At 34.3% G+C, this 22,770-nt stretch overlaps 1 protein-coding gene across 1 annotated transcript in view; it reads left to right on the top strand.

Moving 5' to 3' along the window:
* Positions 1-21,977, top strand: part of LOC136846493 (uncharacterized) — a 169,225-nt gene extending 147,248 nt beyond the window's left edge. Inside the window, 12 exon segments of the mRNA XM_067117338.1 lie at positions 1,294-1,422; positions 3,367-3,492; positions 3,495-3,518; positions 5,612-5,740; positions 9,352-9,539; positions 11,003-11,111; positions 11,812-12,042; positions 14,455-14,675; positions 18,387-18,647; positions 19,801-19,913; positions 20,798-20,900; positions 21,369-21,977. Coding sequence (XP_066973439.1) covers positions 1,294-1,422; positions 3,367-3,492; positions 3,495-3,518; positions 5,612-5,740; positions 9,352-9,539; positions 11,003-11,111; positions 11,812-12,042; positions 14,455-14,675; positions 18,387-18,647; positions 19,801-19,913; positions 20,798-20,900; positions 21,369-21,530 — 1,796 coding nt within the window. The 3' untranslated portion in view covers positions 21,531-21,977.
* Positions 21,978-22,770: the final 793 nt, after the last annotated feature.

Below are 22,770 nucleotides of genomic sequence, written 5' to 3'. Positions count from 1 at the left end.
CTGTGTATTTGGCAGTCAGTGTTCTAATGTTTTTTGTTTACTTTGGAGACAGCCACTGCTATTGTAGCAGTCATATAATATATATATATATATATATATATATATATATATATATATATATATATATATATATATATATATATATATATATATATATATATATATAAATATATTTAAATATATATATATATAATGTGTGTGTGTTTTTATTTCTTCGTGTTTGTGTGTGTGTGTGTGTTCTTAGAAATTGGTTATTCCCTTTGTTTCCCTGATGTGACTGATTTCATTCTTGAATATCTTTCATGGCGTACAATTATTGTATATAGTGAATTAAAATTTTCTATTTATGAGTTTTACAGTGTTTAAAACAGACAGTCCATTTCCTTAACTCTCTTCTGGCAGTATCACTCAACAAATAGTCATTCATATTCTCTGTTTTCAGCTTCCAGATGTTTTCATTTTTTCCTCGTACCTCATTGGTATTTTCTATAAATTTTGTTTAGTGTTTCGGAGTTATGTTACGCTGTCTTTTTATAGACACGCTCACACACACATATATATAGCCTCTGGTCAAACAAAAGTAGGTAGACAGTATATGATAACATTTATTTTGAAATTATATGAACACATTAACTAATACAATTAAATTTTATTGTATCCAATCATACAATACAAAGGCACTGAAAATATGATATATACATATACATATATATATATATATATATATATATATATATATATATATATATATAGTATATATATAATACAGTATATATGTAATATATATATAAACATATATATTTATAATAAACACCATCGTTATAGGGTTATACTATAACGATGGTGTTTATTATAAATATAATATATATACATATATATATTGTATATATACTGTATATGTATATATGTATATATTATATTTTCAGTGCCTTTGTATTATATTATTGAATACAATAAAATTTTATTGTATTAGTTAATGTAAGTGTTCATATAATCTCCAAACAAGCCCTATTCCACCTACTGTCCACCTACTTTTGGTTCACCCTGTTATGTGTGTGTGTGTGTGTGTGTGTGTGTGTAGTGTGTTTGTGTGTGTAGTCCCTCCATTAGTCCTCTGGTTTTTATCAAGTATTGTTGTGATGAGGTTGCTATTTCACGCCCTGCCTCACTAACATTCGAGGGACTAACTCACCATAGTTATCTGGCCTTTCCTGTGATGGCCACCCTTCCAAGCAATGGCCAGATATCAAAGGTGCTTAACGGATATACCCAGGAGTATCATACTTTTTCTAGGGATTGCTGGACCTCGTGGAAGAAAGGGGAAGGATGGCACCCCCGGTACCCCGGGCTCTCCAGGAATAACGGCCTACAGGGTGAATGGAACAGACGCTAATAAATTACTTGTACCGCCATCTATACCAGGTAAGCCACTCAGATTTGACGTTTTAATAAAGATTTATATCTTTTGTATTGTTTGTTTACCTTCAGCAAAGAGGTTCATGTTTTTACAGTTGTTTGTTTGTTTGCTTGTTGTTTGCATGTTAGTCAGACTGCAAAAACTTGTGTGATTTTGATGAGAATTTGACCAAAATTGGATCTTGAGCTTAGCTAAAAGTGATTAGATTTTAGATAAGGGATCTGTGCATATGTATAGGTATAGGGCCAGGCAGGGTATGAACTATCAGCCATGGTTGTTTTCTCTCAGGGCTTTTCTTTACTAAGGAGAGCAAATTTGTGCAAGAGCTTGTAGATGTAAGAGTTACAACTTAAGTGAATCCTTGGTGGGAAGGTGGAAGATACTGATTTTTAGAATATTGGGTTTTGGTAGTAACCTAAAGGTCGTGAGTTGGTTATTGCCAAAATCTCTCCAGTGGTAATTCTGCAAGGGTTTGGAGGAGGAAAGTGGCTAAGGAAGAGGAAAAACCAAAGGGGGTTTGGAGGAGAGCTTGTAGAAGAGCTCAAGAGGAGAAAACCAAAGAGGGGTTTGAATCCTTGGGAAGAGCTCAAAGGTTTGGAAGATACTGATTTTTAGAATAAAGAGGTTTGGAGGAGGAAAGTGGCTAGTAACAAGAGGAAAAACCAAAGGGGGTTTGGAGGAGATCTTGAAGACAGAATTGGGGTTGGAGGAGGAAAATATGAAGAGCTCAAGGAAGCCCAAAGAGGGGTTTGGAGGAGGAAAGTGGCTTGGGAAGAGCTCAAAGAGGAAAAACCAAAGAGGGGTTTGGAGGAGGAAAGTGGCTTGGGAAGAGCTCAAAGAGGAAAAACCAAAGAGGGGTTTGGAGGAGGAAAGTGTGGGAAGAGCTCAAAAAAAAACCAAAGAGGGGTTTGCTTGCTTGAGAAAAGACACAAGAAATATTTTGAATAGAAAAATGGTTAAAAAGGGTCTTGGAGGTTAAAGTGGCTTGGGAAGGACTTTTTGGGGAAAATAAGCCTCCAGAAGGACATGGAAGATACAAGTGCCTCAGTGAAGGCCGGAATGAAGAAAGTGGCTCAGAAAGGTGTGGAGTAGAAAGGGGTGTCATGAACGTGCTGTTAGAGAAAAGTGGCTTGATAAGGGTTTGTATGCGAAAAGTGGCGCAATCAGAAGGGCTTATAAAGGAAAATTACCCCAAATTGGCTCAAAACAACTTAGAAAACAAAATAGTCTGAAATGGGCTGTAAGGAGAAAAGTGGCTCAAGTTGCAGACTCTGTAACGTCTGAAGAAATATATCTTCCTATGCTACTTAATGGAGGAGAAATGTGGTTGTTAACTGCAAAAGTAAGAAAAAGAGTTGTGAAGCAGGAAAATTAAAAAGTGAGAAAGTAGAGATATGGTGATGTGGTAAAATGTGTATGGCCTAGAAGTCTTAGAAAAACTGATGACAGTTAGACTTTGGAATGACTGGGTGAGGTGCTAGGACAGAAGGCGTGCATTTCTAAATGTTATGAGGATGGAAATATTCCATAAGTTTTCTGTATGTTAGCTGGATACTTTTATTTAATATTTAAAATATGAACTAAACAGTAACCTTTGCTTTATTTTTCTCAAATCTAACCTCTTCTTCGGGTAGCACATATATGTATATATAATATGTATATATATATATAATATATATATATATATATATATATATATATATATATATATATATATATATATATATTATATATATATAGATATATATATATATATATATATATATATGTATGTATATATATACATATATATATTATACACAATATTATTATAAAAAACGTTATTATAAAAAAGCAGAAAGCACCCCGATTCATAAGTCACATATCAACATGAAATCATCATTATTTTAATTGCGTTTTTAAAGGTGAAGAATGGTTTGCATCACATGATCTATGCTTCGTGTATTCAGGTTCTACGTACGCCAGGCCAAGGCGCCGTAAGCCGGTGATAGTACGCGAAGGAGACAACCTGCGTCTGCGTTGTCAAGCCACAGGGGAACCAACGCCCCACATTGAATGGAGTCGAGTTGATGGAGGGTCATACCGACTGGGAAATGGAGAGGTGAGTCGCCATCTTGTGTTCCATATTCAGAATGAATTAGGATGACCCTGGTGAAACGACTTAATTACGCAGTTTCCTTGAGATATGTATTATAATGTTTGATTTTACATTTTCTAAGCAGCATATTGTAAAATACGAGGTATTTTAGGTACCAAAACTAGATTTATGGTATTATCCTTTACCCTTCCTGACTTCGCTGAAGTTAAATCCAGTCCCCTACTCTCCAGTTTGCTTAGTTTTTATTTCTGAAAAGAGTGGCAAAGTTTTATTTCTTAAATACTTCCCACTGTCTTAGCTCATATCACAGCTAAAACGGTTGATACTCGTCAACTCGTACTTTCTGAAACAAGGCTTAATAAAAACATTAACCTTTCTTTCCCTTTCTTTTAGACTTGTGGAAACTCCTCTGTCGTTCATTTTGACATATTTCAAAATTTGTTAGTGCATGGCACAAGCCTCTTTTGATCAACCTCACTGATTTTGCCTCAGAATCTTAGTATAAAAGATTTTTCTACCACTTTTTTGACTTATTTAATATGATTCCCGTCTTCATTATTCTGCCACTTGAGCTGTGCGCTATCTTTTGGAGATGGGTCTAAGTTCCACGCCCTGTTTTCCTTGTAGCTAACTTAGAATTTCTTTGTCTTCATCGGTTAACGTGCATGCACTTTTGGCTACTCGTAAATCAATTAAATTCTGCGTAGCTTTCATTAACTTTTCAACTAAGGCCTCTTTCTTGTTGCGTCACACTTTACTTTGCTTATATGTTAAAAATGTAAGCAATCGAATGGAAGAAAAATTCATTAGGATTCAATATGAGATTGGCGCTCCAGAGGGACTGTTGCTCATGTTCCACATAAATCTGAGAGAACTTCCCAGAGCAATACACGTGGTGTCTCAAGAATGTAAATTACGAGTTAATAAGACTTTAAGAAAAATAACTCAAGTTTAGTTATGTGCATGAGGCAGGAGCAACCAACAAAATATTAAAAATACTTTAAATTCTATCAAATGAAGCTTCTGGTAATTGTGAAGTAAAGCGTTCGATTCATAGGTTATTTTTGTGCCTTGAATCAACTATCTTTCCAAATGTACTAGAAATTCTTTTTTCTCACCAGATCACGTAGAAAAACCTGTTTTAAGTTTATTGTATTAGATTCTAGTTGCGAAACCAAAATGTAATATCACTTGGAAATTAAGTACTAAAAAACAGATTGCATTTATATTGAATGACTTTGTTAATCTGCACAAATGACAAATGACGGGATCGTGTACGTATGACCTTATTTTATAATTGCTGTATCTCAGTATTTCTGTTTTTTGTTTGTAGGGTTCGAAAAAAAGAGTAACATCACTCTTTGTTGCAGTTGCGCATCATATTAAAAATGTAAAATGCAACTAGAGATTTCTCGTGATTTCTTCATTATTATTCATTATTTACATTTAGAGATTTCTCGTTATTTCTTCGTTATTATCCGTTATTATTCATTATTATTGCCGTCTGATGTAGTTCCTTAACTTTATAAGGGATGAGGTCTTTTATATATTTTTTTCTATTTTACTTGTTCCTTAGCAAGAGATTTTTGCTGAATATGATGTGATTATTCCATTTCCTGTTTTTTTATATATTATTTGTTTATGTTTGCTTTTCTATTTATTTATTCAGTTATGTAATTGTTTGTTTAAAAGTGCTTTTGTTCATTTATTGTTTTTATTTATTGATTTATTTATTTAAATATCTATTTATTTAGTAATTTATTTATACATTTTCCATGTATTTATTATTTGTTTTATATATATATATATATATATATATATATATATATATATATATATATATATATATATATATATATATATATATATATATATAGTCATTATATATTATTTCATTTGTTTGTTTATTTATTCATCTATTTATATGTTTGTATTCATTCATTTATTCACTCATTCGCTTATTTACTTCTTCATTTGCTCAATCATTCATTTATTTAACCATTTATTCATGCATTTATTTGTTTCCCATCTTAAACATTCGTATACCCATTTATTTAGTCAGTATCCATTGATCATTCATTTTTCCCCTGGTGCAGATGGGAGTCTCAACAGCCACATTTTGAATCTAACTCACGTCCACCGTGAGCACACAGGCATCTACCAGTGCGAGGCCTACAATGGAATCCCACCCAATGACTACAAGACCTTCAACGTCGAAGTACATTGTGAGTATTACAGACAACAGTAACCATTTAATATTGATTTAGAAAGATAGCTGATTTTGTTCAGTGATGTTCGTCTTCAGTGGAGATAGTCTAAGTTCATTTTTTCTCTTTTCAGAATTTTTTTTTATATATATTTATCAGTATGCCTTTTTCTTTCAGAATGCACAGTTTTACTTTTCTCGATATCCCAAGCAACGTACGTGTAGTTGGATATGCCAGATACTAACACTTGAGGGGAAGTAATGTCTGGGGTAGCCTGAAAACCTGTTGGTTATTAAACCAATCGCCTTTTTATCATATATATAAATATATAAAGAGAGAGAGAGAGAGGGTGCGATCATGTTGATATTCATTTCCCAGGTTTAAGTAGCATATGACTTTCATGATTTGCTCTTCTGTTCCTGAAAATCCTTCTCTCGAAAGGTTCTCTTGATCGTATTACCTGGAAAAGTTAGTTAATGAAAATAAGTTCCGGCAATTCAAATGCAAGAACCAATTGCATGGAAAGCTGCCTATAATTGCAGTTGAATTTGTGATTGTTCTCCATCCACAAACCAGGTGTTTTGTTCTCATATTGTATTATAATTATTAGTGCGATCACCGCATCAAAGGGCCATACTGTTTATCATTAACATCTGATATCAAAAGTAATGCTATGAAAATAGATTCTACAATAATATTTTTGTCAAATTAGTCTAAAATTTAATTAAAAGGCTTCGAAAGTTTGTGTACCTCTCATTACCTATTAGAGTTGAATGGGCTCTCGAAACCTTTGTCATGGACACAAATAGTCAGAAAACGGCTGTCGGGTATTTAAACACTCTCATATTTCAGTGGTCGGCAGATCAGTTCCCCAGGTAGGAGCTTTTTTTTTTTTTTTTTTTTTTTTTGTAGCCTATAGAGTGTCTACCATCATCACAATAATCATCCCAATAAACCCACTAACTTGAGGTCAAAAGGCTAACAAAAATTATGAACTAAAAAAATTCAAAATAGACACAAATGTTCCATTTAGAGGGACTAGCTCTACTGTATTTGATTTTGCTTATTTCTCGAGTGGCATTAAAAATACAAAGGACAGTGACCGAGTATTCGGAAATTCTTGACAATGTACCGCATTACAAAATTATTCAGTTTTTTGAAACCATCTGAAGGACCTCAAAATCCCGCTTTATTCCAGCTTCTGTTCATCGGAGACACTTAAAATTCTTTTCTGTTAGTGCCAGAGATTCATTTTGAGGTTATATGTGCTTGTCATTTTAACTACGAAATTCAACTGCTTTTGATATCCACACCACAACTAGTTCTATATTTTCTGACACGGGATATCAATTTCAAAATTGCCTAATGAACTCTGGCGTTACTTCTTAGAATAAGGCGTTTGTTTCTTAGTGTAAAAATTATTTTTGCGTATCACTAGATAATAGAGAAATAAGGTAAATCTCGACGTGACAGTTTACAAGCCGATTGCTATAGACCCATAAAGTCTGCAGTCTTGGATAACGACGGCTGTGTTTTACAAAATCAAGAAGACCCACAAATTAACGCTTGATATAGCGGGAGGAATTCGCCCAGAATTGTCAAGGCTGAGTCTATATTCAGATTAGTATTGGAATTCGATGTACATGTGTCTAGTTTCCATGGCTTATAGGGAAACATTCTTGTGAATAATTGGGACTGATATTTTCCAGTAAGACATTCAGTGATTATTGATGTCTTTGTTATTCAACAGAAGTTCTGAACAGTAAAATTACGGTGAAGGTTACTGGCGGTAGATACTGATTTACTGTGTTAGGCTCGCAATCTCTTACAGTATAACATAGTATGAATGCCTCACTCTTCCATTACGTCTTTGATGGTGGGACACAAATGTATTCGTTTCTTCAATATTGTTAACATTTTCTCGCAACGTTATTCATCTCTAATGGCTCGCTCTCTCTCTCTCTCTCTCTCTCTCTCTCTCTCTCTCTCTCTCTCTCTCTCTCTCTCTCTTCTATTGCATCTCTGATGGTGGGACACAGATGTATTCGTTCCTTCAATATTGTTATAATTTTTTATTTTTTTTATTTTTTTGTATTATCTTGAAACAGCTGCTCTCTCTCTCTCTCTCTCTCTCTCTCTCTCTCTCTCTCTCTCTCTCTCTCTCTCTCTCTCTGCGGTACTATTCATTGTAAATCTCAGTGTTTTTATGCCAGATGGTTGAATTTGTAAATGAATCAGTCATTTTTATAGTAACCGTATTTACATAGCAAACGTGCCTTACAAAATGTAAATAAGAAGGTTTACATTGTGCGCTACCCTTCATCTTTCGCTGCCAGTCTGGTCGTTGAGTTTCGTGTTGCTACTTATGCACGGCCTTCTCTCGTAAGGAGCCAATTAGGCCTCAGTTAAATGAAAATGGTTTTTCCCCTTCTAACAGCTCTTCAGTTTTAGACCTCCAGTGTTGATTTTCAGTAAAGTGTGGAATCTTGGCTTCTGTGATACCGCAGAGCTACAGGGAAACCAACAAAGGTAGGTTTTCAGGATTCACAATTCCCTACCAAACATGTAATCTCATTCGCAGTGTTGGTCATCGATTTCTCCTCTCTGTGAGGGGCCACACTGTTTCGTATAATTAAAGGTGAATTTAGGCTAAGGCAGTTCCAGTCAGACAGCAAGTTCAGTGAACTGACCTACTGAAGATGACCACCCAACAAGATGACTGCATGAACGGATGTGGAGAGTTATTTCATGGACGTTTCTGCAAAAACGACAATAAAAACATCCTCTTAAATTACTTGAAATAAGATCAGTTAGGAAATGAATATTAAATTAATATGCACAAATGGAGATAGTGTTCGAAGACGATGCAGTCAAATCGAAGAAATGCTGAGCAATTTAAATGCAATTAAGAGAATGATAAAGGAAAGGCACCAGAATCTCTGGGATTACAATTGATATTATGTGGTAAAGTGATCAGTGTGATTGAGTGACTGACCAGGGTGTGTAACGTATACCTTGAGGAGCGAAAGAGTTTGAAGAATGAATGTTCAATTAAAAAAAAAAGAAATGACGTGAGTGAGCGTAAGAATCATTTGACCAGAGCATCATTAAGATGGATAAGACTGACTTTGGGTGGTCTGGTTATGTGGAAACTGGATCATTCAGTTTTGGCAGGATGAAGTCGAATGAGACCGAGGGCGTGTGAGATGGATGGGATAAAAAAGCGTGAGTGTGCATACAATTTATATATATATATATATATATATATATATATATATATATATATATATATATATATGTGTGTGTGTGTGTGTGTGTGTAATATATATATATATATATATATATATATATATATATATATATATATATATATATATATATATATATATATATATATATATATATATATATATATATATATATGTATATGTATAAATTTATATATATATACACACATATATATATATATATATGTATGTATGTATGTGTGTGTGCATCGTAATTCTCTGAGATGTCTTGAAACTTTTTTGTTAGCAATTAATTCTCCACTTATTCTCGTTATTAAACAGCTACTATCTGACGTACTCTATCTAACCTTACTAATATTTTTAATCCTGTTTCTCTTGCAGTTGACCCGTACATCAGAGTGAACCAGTGGAAGGTTGGCACTTATAACGGGTCGCATGCTAGACTGGAGTGTCATGTAGAGGCCTTCCCGGTGGCTGTAACATATTGGGAGGACCAGATCGGTCGGATTCTTGACAATACCACCAAATACAAGATAGAATATCATCAGGACTTCAATTTCGTCTGGAAGGTATGGAACAATACTCTGAGACGGTGCTGAGAGAGAGAGAGAGAGAGAGAGAGAGAGAGAGAGAGAGAGAGAGAGAGAGAGATCCACTGTCAAATGTAACCCCATTCTCAAAATTTCAAATTCCTAAAAAAAAAGTATGGGACCATCGCCGCATTTTTGTGGATATTTCAATTCATATTTTTCCATCCACCTGTCTGTGAATCACTGGTAAAACCTTTAGCCTAACATTTCGTTCACGCATTCCAATCCAGGCTTCCGCAGACACTGCAAATCTCTTCCCAGTTTTTTGCACGCATCCTGCTACCTTCATCTCAGGAATAGGGTAGTGCCGTCAGTGCACTTCATGTGGTGCACTGCAGGCATTACTAAAGGGTAATTGCAGAGTTCCTTTAACCTCTTGCTGCACCCACTTTTTAAACTTTTTTTTTTTTTACTTCTATTCTGCTTCCCTTCTTCCGCCATGCTGCCCAACCTCTTAACCATTACTTCTTAATGTAACTGGGGGTGTTCTCCCAACTTTACCGGAAGATCCTTGTATTTCATCTCCTTTATTTTCTGGTTCTCTTGATCTTGCCGTCCAACCACTCCAACTCCCTCTTTTCACTGTGTTAAGTGACGAAAGACTGAAAGTGCTCCAGTGCTTGGTTTTATAGCCTTTAGAGGTCCCTGTAGTTCATATACAGATTTCTCCCCTTCATTCTCAGTCTCTCCGACAACTGGAAGCTGAGATAGAGCGAGAACCCTGTGCAAGTTTAGGCAGATATTGTAACACCTTCCGTGCTGTTCAGATTTTCAAAATGAATTCGGATACAGGAGCACGGTCAAGATCTTTGGAATGCATGGTCGATATCCTTTTTTATTTAATCTTCATAGCTCTAAACAAATAAGCAAAACTAGATGCACTCCTGATGGATTCGAGAGCAAGAAAGCATTTCTATTCAGTTTTGCATGTTCTGAAGCATATAGCTGGCAAATGTCAGGTTTGCTATCATGTGGAAAAAATATCTTTTACCACAAAAACAATGATTATGTCCTCTAGGTGAACGGAGTAGGCATGGTTGCCTGAATTCTTGTATATATATGTGCAAATGTATAAATATATATACAAACCACACCGGTTTATATACAATCATGTTTTGTTGAAATGTATACATATATATACATATATCCCAGTGGTATGTGTATATATATATTAAACGATATTATGATTATATATATATATATATATATATATATATATATATATATATATATATATATATATATATAATATATGCAGTATATGTGTATATTATATATATAAAATGTATTTATATACATTTACAAAGGACTTTTTAATTTGTGTTGTGCCCCGCGATAAAATAATAGAATTTAGAAGCAGCTCTGTGTTAGCACTTACCGTATATTTGACGATGTAATCTAATAACAAATGATGACCCGAAATTTATTCTTGACCCCTGCAGAGCAAGATGATACTTGAGATACGAGACATAGAACACAATGACTTTGGAGACTACCACTGCATCGCCAAAAATGAATTGTCCCTGACAAGAGGTCTCGTCAAGGTTCATGGTAAGTCGGCATGATGAAGACTTACATGCCCTCATACTGTTTTTGTTTCGCTTCACAGTAAGACACTAGTATATGCTCGAAGTGGTGTTTTTTTTTTTATTAGAAAGATACTCATTATTAAAAAAGTTGCTGGTTGTATGGTTTAGATTAATCAGGCCGTATAGCAGCACAGACCCTTTTCTAAAGGCTGCCTTTAAATGGGCCATGGTTCAAAAAGAACAGTAGGCCTGTTGTGGACCTCTGGCCTATACCAACCCAGACATGTGATCAAAGATGACCAGTTATGCGTATCTGCATTAATGCTGAACATTTTCCATTTCTTTAAATTAATTTTTTATAGATTTTCTGCTGAGTTTATTAGATTTATTGCCCTGCAGTCATATAAAATTAATGATACAGTAAGCGAACTAATATCATACCGGGAATGAAGTACATGTCTGTCCACAGTGAATTATTTCACAGAGAGAAATTAATTTTAGATAAGGTCAGAAACTCAGTGCAGGACCTTTATCCGTAAAGCTTATATATTATTTCGTGCGACATTTTAAAAGCTTTTATGTACCTGGTGTCTGTGATTCGTTATGTAAATTAAATTCTCAGGTATGCTTTTATGCAAAGTGACGGTAAATAATAGGCTCCTTTCTAGTCATTCAGTGTCTATTCAGTCTCCTCACCATGTCATTGCGTTTCTATTCAACAGAAATTGACCCAACTCTGTACATTCCGTCAACGGGAACCGTGGACGGGTTGACCTTCGGCCCTGATCCCCCACGATTTGTCGACCTGTACGATGACCTTTGTCCACCCCCACCGAACTGCCCCGAGTGTCCCAAAGTCCCGAAATGCGCTGAAGGAAGAGGAGTCCTCTTTGGGATTCGAGTGGAGCCCTTCGGGAACGAAACTTATCCCGGATTCAAGAACAGAAGCCTCGGTAAGGATTGCTCTTCTTGTAGTTTTGTTTTTCCCCTCCTGCTTTTTGTCCATAAACATTAAGGATCCCTAGAGAAACCACAACGCACTTTTTCTTCTTCTTTCTCCATATTCGTACCCTGAATTTATTCTTATAAAATATCCCCAATACTGTCCCCGCCTTAAACTCCACTTTGCTGCCATTGTGAAAACAATGCCTTAATTTTGACAACTTCCGCCCACTGGCATCAGATATCCTGAGATACGTTTGCTTTTTAAACCTCTCTTTTAGAAGTCATTTCCAAAGAAAATGTAAAAATTCAAAATCTGGCTGAATTTCACATATACTGACAACTACTTAGAAAAACACTTCGGGGTATCAGCTGGGAACTCGCTTTTATGTATATATGTATATATATATATATATATATATATATATATATATATATATATATATATATATATATATATATATATATATACATACAAACAAAAAGACTTTTTGCCATGAGAACGAGTTTGTGAACTTCGAGCACTGCAGATATATATCAGCCAAAGTTACGACCATTCAAAATGATTCTGCTTTATATACGAATCAGTTCGCGGACCATAATTATTTGGTTTTGCTCATTTCTCAAAAAATATAACAAAAAAAGGGAGGTGACGATAAATTTTAAGTCTCTTGACAACTCATGCCACAAATACTCGTATACCACTGAATTCTGAACATCCAGGAAATCCCCCTAAAATATATTTTATTGGCTGCACCGTAGACAAAGGTCGTTGGAAAAGATCTACTAGATGTTAAAATGGGATCGTGATGCTTATTATTTGAGACTGAAGTCGTGGAAAGAACGTCTGACTTGAAGATCGCTGGTATTTACGATCATGCAAATGCATGTGAGTGATGTACCGAAATTTCTTGAAAGGTATTGCATTTACGTGTTTAAATTCTTCTCTATTATGATTACTATGTAAAACTTCTGTATCACCAGCGTAATACCATTATTACTATTAGTGACAGTGGATTGGTGTAATAAAGCTGAGGAGAATGTTCATTATTTCTTAAGGAATACACCCACATTTCTGGTAAGTTGCCTTCTCGTTGAAAAGTAAAGTATTTGAATATAAAGAATTTAATTTTCCAGTTAATTTTAAATCTCGCACAATTATGACAAGAAAATGAAGACCAACCAAACGCTGTCATAGAGGGACGAGCGGACGCATTGATTATAATTGATTGTGTCGTTCTTGAAATGAACGAGAAATGTAAATAAAATGGAAAGGGTTTCCCAATAACTCTTCAGGAGTTTTCCATCCAAGTTGACCGCTAAATTACTTCCTTTTCTAACTTAAGTTCGCTAATAAGTAAGTATGTCAGCAAGGGTTATCATATATCTTTAAAAGTTTGGCAAATAGGATAAAGTTTTTGACCAGCAAAATTAGACGTTGCTCCGTTACGTGCCATATTTTCTCAAATATTGTACTTTTCGTAAAGGGAAAAACAGAAATCCTTGAAGGTATTAATCCGGTATGTATCCACCTTTGTCAAAGTCCAGGATAAACTCTTGCAAGTAAAGGAGACGGCCGCGCGAAGATATCGTTTATTAATATAATTTGTCAACCACACAATATAGAAATGGGTATATATAATAACTTGATCCCGAGGGGCTAGTACTATACACGGTGTCCCAAGGAGCTTCCGCCGTGTTTAGTACTAGCACCTCGGAGTAGGTGACGCGTACAAAGGTGGATACATACCGGGTTAATTAATACCATCCTTGAATATAGAACGAATTCACTAAATAATTCCCTCTGCCCAAATACGGGCGTTACTCTAAAGGTGCATCCACACTACAATAAAACATGTCATAACACAAGTTGGCAGCTTCATGTCATAACACAAGTTGGCAGCTTATCTGATACATATCCCAAATAGGTCAACGACCATAAGTGGAGAACAAATACTTGGCAAATGCTAGATAATCGCATGAAGCTCTCGTTAGGACTGCCGATAAGACGTTGGCTTAGATTCAGCCAGTTTGTGATGTGTCCACAATAAGTTGCCAACGTGTGTTTGTGACTTGTTTTCTGCAGTGTGGACGAACCCTTAGGCTAAAATTGACTCGTTAAAGAGCTCTAGCTCTGCCCACACAAAAGAACGAAGAACAAGAACAATTATTATTATTATTATTATTATTATTATTATTATTATTATTATTATTATTATTATTATTATTATTATTCAGAGGGTGAACCCTATCCACATGGAACAAGTCCACAGGGGCCATTGACTTGAAATTCAAGCTTCCAGAGGATATGGTGCTCATTAGGAAGTAAGGGAAGGTAAAAGGAAATGGGTATTATGCAGACAACCATCGAATCCAACTTTCCAAAAATTTAATGCATTTCATCTATTTATTTCTCCCCACAGATTGTTTACTTTCCGCTGTTGGCAAGCCTGTTTACCACAGACACACCGATTCACCGTACGGATCCTGGATGCGAGATCCCCATCCCAAGGATCCTCACGCAGAGCCCAAGTTTTGGACAACGGACCACAGGAGCCCCAAGATATTGTACGAATTCGCTGACAAGAACAGCTACCGGAAAAATCACCCAACGAAGACACACCGACTCAATCATGCATTCTCGGTAAGATTGTCCTTTGCTTCTGCTGAAGTTAACTTGACTGATAGTCACCATTATTAGCCACGACACTATTTATATATATATATATATATATATATATATATATATATATATATATATGTATGTATATATATGTGTGTGTGTATACATGTGTGTATATACATATATATATATATATAGTATATATATATATATATATATATATATATATATATATATATATATATATATATATATATATATATATATATATATATGTAGAATCTGCTGGTCACTTTTTACCAGAGACATATATGTGATTGCAATAGCCACAATGCCCACTTAATTTCTCAATCCTTCGCTTTTTTCGGATACGCTTGTCACTACAAAGCCTTAAGATCCAAGAGCAAGAAATTGAAGTGTTTGTGACATCACAACCACTTCAGTTTCTTGCTCTTGGATCTGAAGGCTTTGTAGTGATAAGCGTATCCAAAAAAATTGAAGAATTGAGAAGTTAGGATTGGCATTGTGGCTATTACAATTACATATATATATATATATATATATATATATATATATATATATATATATATATATATATATATATATATATATATATATAATTCAACATGACAGTAAGGCTATTCCTGAGCAGTACAAAACCAGAAGGGGTAGAAGAAGATAGCATGAAACATAAATCACTTTATTCTTACTGCAACGTTTCGAGACCAATGTCTCTTCATCCAGGCTAAAATGAAAGATAAAAAACTGATATACAGTACAGCATAACAAATTACTTTTTGTTGACACGCAAAACGCATTGAATAAAGAAAAACAAAGCAAGATACAACATTGAAATAAAAATTACTCTAAAAAAAAAAAGTTAAGAGTAGTTAAAAAGACACGGTGTCTCAACGAAGTTCAGTTGCTGTATGTTGTTTACTTTCGGTGCACTTTCCATGAAGCAACTGAATTCCGTTGAGACAAGGTTCCTTTTTACTTACTCTTAACTTTAATTGTGTGTATGTTTTTTTTTAGAGTAATTTTTATTTCAATGTTGTATCTTGCTTTGTTTTGCTTTATTCACTGTGTTTTGCGTGTCAACAAAAAGTAATTTGTTATGCTGTATTGTATGTCAGTTGTTTATCTTTTATTTTAGCCTGGGTGAAGAGACATTTGTCTCGAAACGTCGCAGTAAGAATAAAGTGAATTATGTTTCATGCTACCTTCTTCTACCCCTTCTGGTTTTATATATATATATATATAATTATATATATATATATATATATATATATATATATATATATATATATATATATATATATATATATATATATATATATTATATATATATATATATATATATATATATATATATATATATATATTATATATATATATATATATATATATATATATATATATAATTTATATATATATATATATATATATATATATATATATATATATATATATATATATATATCTTAACCTCTCTTTAACTGAAGCAGAAAAGCAGTAGCAAATGAATGAAGACACTCTTCATCGTATGATATGAACCCCTCACAGACGCTGGAAAGAATGAAGTTACTGGTAATTCATCATTTTACATTGACCATTTGACCACACTAAATGTGATTTGTATTTGCATAAGCATCAGAATGTCGTGGTTTGGGGAATCACGCGCTTTCCAAACAACAAAACTTTCATAATAGTCCGCAATTTCGTAATTATATTCCATTGCAGTTTCTTTTAATAGCAAACATGCATTACTAATGGAAACTGACAGTTGTAAATTCATGATGCCCGCCATTAAGAGTCATTTATAACTTTGTTTTGTCTAAAACGTAATATTCAAATCGTTTTCAGTAATACCATGACCATATGACAAGTCGATAATCTCCAAACTTGTCTCCGATAATTAGAATTATTTTTACTGCGCATAACACATTTGATGAAATGTCATAATGAATCCCAAAACTGCCGCATAACATCAGACCAGATCATAAAAGAAAAATGCGGCGTTTAGAATAAAAAAAAAAAAAGAATTATTGACGAAGCCCACAAGCTAGCAAAACTAACCTACTCTTTAACAAAAAAGAAATGTTGAACCGAAGGTGTGATAAGGAAGCATTTTAAAAAAATTGGCTTTAATGTCTGTTTTGTATAGGACTAATGTAGTTTGTGTGACCAAATCAGAAACTGTTAAACTACAAGAACTGAAATTTTGTGCACATAAGAAGATACTATGAGTTACGTAGAGCTATGGTTGAAAGATGCATTACCGGGAGAGACAGGTGCATCTTTCATACAAGCCAGACTTCCGAAGAAAGTTGCTTTAGGAGAACAGTTCACGTAACTGAGGGGCCGTTGCAAAGGCAAATGATGAGCGGTCAGGCAAACCCCGCTCTTATGAAAAACGACCTTAATATCAATATCAGTTATTATATATTTGTATCGGTGCTTCTTTTATTGTTTTTCATTGTTGCAGCATGTCGGTATTCACTTGCCGAATCAATTTTTCGTAAGCTGCCTGGCAAATAAAGTGTTAGAGATTTTTAATTAGGGTTTTTGTTTTTATTAAATCATCCATAAAAACAGTGATAATGTAAGGAACGTGATGAAAGTTGCACAGAAGGCAGAATATTCGTGATCAGTTAAATAACCACAGAGATTTACGTGTAACATAATTAGAATAACAATATCACGCACAAAGCTTCCTTCAAACTTTAGAGGGCCTTATTCTCCCCAAATTCACGGGGGCCTTAGATAATATTCCCAAAATATCATTGCGCGAATGTAAATCATTTAAATAAAATTGACAATCAATACAAATGTCTTGATACAAAAATAGATTAATTTAGCCAAACTTAACGTATCTCTCCTACTTGCTTGAAATAATTCTGAGTAAAACTAATCCTATCAAAGAAAAAATTATCATTAAAAGAAATTAATATATAAACACTAAACAAACACACACACACACAATATATGTATATATATATATATATATATATATATATATATATATATATATATATATATGCTTAAGAATTTTATATTTTTTTTTCGAAAACCGACGATATGTACAATTTTTGGAATAAAATCACATGGGTAACCATCAGCCGCAAGAGAAAACTATTCTTCTATTCATTTATAAAATAATGAGATGTGAAAAACTTTGTATTTTGCCATTTATCATGTGCAATTCAACATGAAAGGCTTAAAACATTTCTGACAGCCTGTGGGTATACGCCACAAAAACATTTTAATAAATTTATGGAATAACCCCTGCCGGGCCACAGCTCTCAGCCATATAGCTGCTGGAAAATTTGTCTAAATAAAAAGTTTTGCGCTTTTCGAATTGAAAATACATTTTTTCTTTCTTCAGCATAACGTTTAATTTTTGCAAAGATTGTCCTATCGCAGATACACGAAGATATTTACAATTTCAATGTCATTATTGCAAAAATTGGAATGGACTAAGACTCATTGTCTCTCAGGAAAGATATGAATCCATATCTTTATCTCCATATGATGATATTTTAGTACAACATGAAGAATATCCTCATCGGTTTTTTTGTTTCCAGTGGATATAAAGATAAAAACAGACAAATAACCACAAAAGTGCTGGGTACATAGTGATTAATTTTACGCCCTTCAGGTGGTTTAATATATTTATATATTCTAACATCCTTAAGTGATCTAATCAGTTGTTACTCTATTTCATTGCAGGGCAATTCCCACGTCGTTTACAACGGGTCCTTCTACTATCACGTGCAAGACCAACCGATCATCATGAGGTACGATCTCAACTCCGGAGCCGAGAAGGACTTCGTGGTCCCCCAGCTGTCCGTCTACGAAGGACGTTACCTGTACAACGGGGGCATCAACTACATCGATTTCAGTACTGACGAGAACGGGCTCTGGGCTATTTACGGACTTCCCTCAAATAACAATACCGTGGTCATGAAAATAGACCCTTGGGCAATGGAGGTGAGTCGCAAGTGAAATCACTCATTCTTTTTAAGGTTGGATTTCAGAATTCCCTTTTAAAGGAAGATGACATTTGGGAATAGTAGAGCTAATGATAACGTTTCAGGAAGAGATGCTTTTCAGATTGCAATGTCTGGGTTTTTTATACATAATGATTTTATGCTTTGGGCAAATAAACTATTTCTTTTACACACTATCTACAGCATGTATGTTTTCAATAGATTACATCTAATCATACAGTTATAAATGCTAATTATGACCCCTTACTACATTAACAACTGTGGTAGAAACCTGTATTATCTCAATCTCCAGATAATTTCCAGAAGCAGTTTTTAAGCAAACTATTTTGATGATCCATAACATCAGAGATAAAAAAGGTAAAAAGTAATTGAAAAATTATTGGATCATAGCTTGCTCCAGACATATTTCGTTTTCTGTAACGAAACCCAAAACTGTTGTCGTCACTGTAATGGTTGAGAGACATTCCAACATAAACTATAATATGCAGTACATATTACTGTATACAGTCATCCCCATAGCAAATGCTACGTTGCAGCAGTAAATAAAGACAGCGTGGATCACTTGAAAATTATTCCTAAGGTTTCAAGCATTTGAACGGAGTACTGAATATTTCTTGCTTTCTTTTTTTGTGAAAACGTACTGCAGGGGCGAGGTTTAATTCGCCATTGTCAGAAAGAATGAAACGCATAAAAAGATTGAGACGAAGTAAGATGTAACTATTTGAGATTAAACCAACAAAATCATTAAAAGTAAATTTGACAACATATGCCCGTTGATTACTGGTGTGATGCACATGAAAATTATAAGACTGTCCATGACGTTTTCAACAACACGGCTTGTTCTGATGAGGCCTAAGCAAACATGAACCTCTGATTAATGAGGACAATACTATCCTAAAATATTTCCTTTGCAACCATTTACCTTTCTTCTTTTTCTCATTTCATTCATCACTATTTGTTTCATTCACATGTACATACCAAACATATCTGCTCATGAAGAAAGAATTGTTGCATTAATGATCGTTCTATAATCAACAGTCACTACATTTCTCTATTTTTATATACTAATTTACTTCATTTATAATTTATAAAGATGTAGAATTAATGTTCATTCCTCGCTCAACGTTTTCCAGGTAGAGTATATCTGGAACATTTCCATAAGCCACCACAAGTTCGGAGAGCTTTTCATCACCTGCGGGGTCCTGTATGCTATTGACAGCACTACGCAGAGGGATACCAAGATCAGGTTAGTCGATGAGTCATCTACGCAGAAAACCTCCACGATATTAACCGTTTATGCATCTCCATACAAGGTTTAGACCAGTGCAACGAACCCCTACACACACTGCGCATTCGCCTCTACCTTGTGTGCACTCTTGCATTTCCTGGATAGAATCCCTCCTTTCTTATAGCTTTTGAACTCCATCTATCCAGTGCTTTTTGTGTCTTCGTCTCCTGTCCCTTTCAAACACATCTGGAATGTTGGCTCTTCAGCATCCTATCGTCTTCCTTTCTTTGCACATGACCAAACCATCTCTAAATTTTCTGATTCATCCTGTAATTTGCACTAACCTTTTTACACCTCCATGTACCTCCGTATTTCTCACTTTTCAGTTCTTCTCATGCCACATATACTATGCATAACAATTCACCTCCATAGTTTTGATCTTTCTTCATCTTTTTTGTATTCAGCATCCCACATTTCACTTCCATAAAGATATTGAATAGCCATGGAGGCATGATACACCCCTGTCTCAGAACCACTATTACACCAAACCTGTCACTCTCCTTTCTTCTTATTCTAGAACGCGCTTCGCTTCCATCATAAAAACTTTTAACACAACATTTTATCTTCCATGCCATGCCACACTCTCCAAAGGGCTTCCGTTAGTTCTGTCTTTAACCTATTCTACGCCTTTGTATAACATAGATTATCATATATACATATATATATATATATATATATATATATATATATATATATATATATATATATATATATATATATATATATATATATATATATATATATATATATATAGACTTAATGTAGATTTAATACATATTACTATAATCATGTACACGTTGCCATTTATAATCTCTTTCAACATAGATTTCAATTTCTTCCAGATTTGCATTGGACCTTTATCGAAAGACATTCTTGGACGTGGATTTACCATTCAACAATCCATTTAGAAACACTACAATGCTTGGGTACAACCCCAAAACAAAGGTCAGCTCTAGATTTCGTTTGTTTAATTCAGTTAGATGCTTGGTTTTATTGATAAAAGTAGCCATCGTTATGTGAATTTATAATGAAGGGAAGATTTGCATGTAAGTATCCTGGTTCGTGCTGAGTCAGATATAATTTTTGTATCAATTGTATCAATTTAATTTTGGTAAGATGCTCTTTCTCTGCGCTTTTGCATTGTGTGATCAAATGGGTATCGCTTGTCATTCTGATATGTTGAATATCTGTCTGTCATTTTAAATGAAATTTTACTTAAATAGTGTAAAAATTATCTTTTCCACCACAGACATAGCACACACACTTTGGCAACTTATCCCGTACAGATCACAAACATGCTGAAAGCGAGTCAACGACTAAGGGTAATCGTACAAAGTACTGATTAAAACTGCCATAGGTTATCGACTTGTACTCGACTTGATTTATTATGTGTCATGCCGTTGTCTTTTCCAGGAGATCTACTCTTGGGACAATGGTAACCAGCTGACTTACCCAATCAAATACAACGACATAGGATATAACGCCCCCCTTGAGGAACGCACCAGGCCGGAAGCTTCGGCGCATCTGATGGACTACGATATCGATTACGAAGTCGACCCTCTGACAGGAAGCTAACACTCCCTTCAGTCATTGGGGACTGGTTAGAAAGAAGGCTTCGTCCCTCTCTCTCTCTGAAGGCAGACGGAAGTAGATTTTTCAAGGGTAGATGGTCTCTGAGAGAGAAAGCACTATTCCAGTGATTTTCTTTCTTTTTGTTTTGGGTTACTTTGGCGAAAGGACCATGACGGTGAGTGGAAATCTATGGTGCTGGCTTTGCACATATTCGTACATATCTGTATTTAGACTTTTTTCGAAAATTAAAGGAAGTGTGTCTAGAATTCTTCACAAGGGAGAATTCCTTCTTCCCGTAGACTAATACTGAGTGCAAATGGAATTTTGGAATATTACTCTGTACGGAAAATGGCCTGATCTTTAACATTTTGAGGTCAATAAGGCAACAAATATCCGTTAATCATTATATGTACTGTGTATATATATATATATATATATATATATATATATATATATATATATATATATATATATATATATATATATATATATATATATATATATATATATATATATATATATATATATATATATATATATATATATATATATATATATATATATATATATATATATATATATATATATATATTTCATTATTGATTTACTATCCTGACAGACGATCTATAACATGGAAAATGGTAGTAAGACAATGGCAAGCTATTCAAAGCGTCCGAGACCTATTTCTGTCAGCTGCTGTTGTATCCCACTAAAATTTCCACGTCAAAGAATCTCTTTGCTATGGTTGCTAAAGACATAAAACAAGTAAATTCTGTTTTCCTATCTGCAAAACATTTATTTGATCATGTGCCCGATGATTGATAAATTGCCAACATGAGAAGCCTGTCCAGTCTGTTATGAAAACTATCTTCAAAGGGATTTTGACTGATACCGTCAAAGGATCTGGCATGCCAACTGCCTGCGGGATCATTAAGAAAGAAACAAAGGATCATTTCGGGTCCTTTGAATCAAGTGTACAACTTTTCCTTCCGATAACGATGTAAAAGCTGTCAGGAATGATGAGAGAAGTCGGAGACTATCTCTTGAATGAAATACTTTTTTTCGAATTGGTTTAAAGAACCCTGAGCATGGTTGTACTGAACGTAAAATTTTCAAATATTGCAAGAGGAACTTTGTTCAGTATCCCGCAACTGAGAAGGAAATGGAGGGGAAACTCTTAATATATGTAGCATCTTCAGTAACAAATTACGGTAACGGTAGAAGTGAGTACATTTGGGTCTAA

Source organism: Macrobrachium rosenbergii, chromosome 15 (genome assembly GCF_040412425.1).
Source record: "Macrobrachium rosenbergii isolate ZJJX-2024 chromosome 15, ASM4041242v1, whole genome shotgun sequence".
Taxonomy (NCBI): Eukaryota; Metazoa; Arthropoda; class Malacostraca; order Decapoda; family Palaemonidae; genus Macrobrachium; species Macrobrachium rosenbergii.
This window is presented reverse-complemented; position numbering and strand designations above follow the sequence as displayed.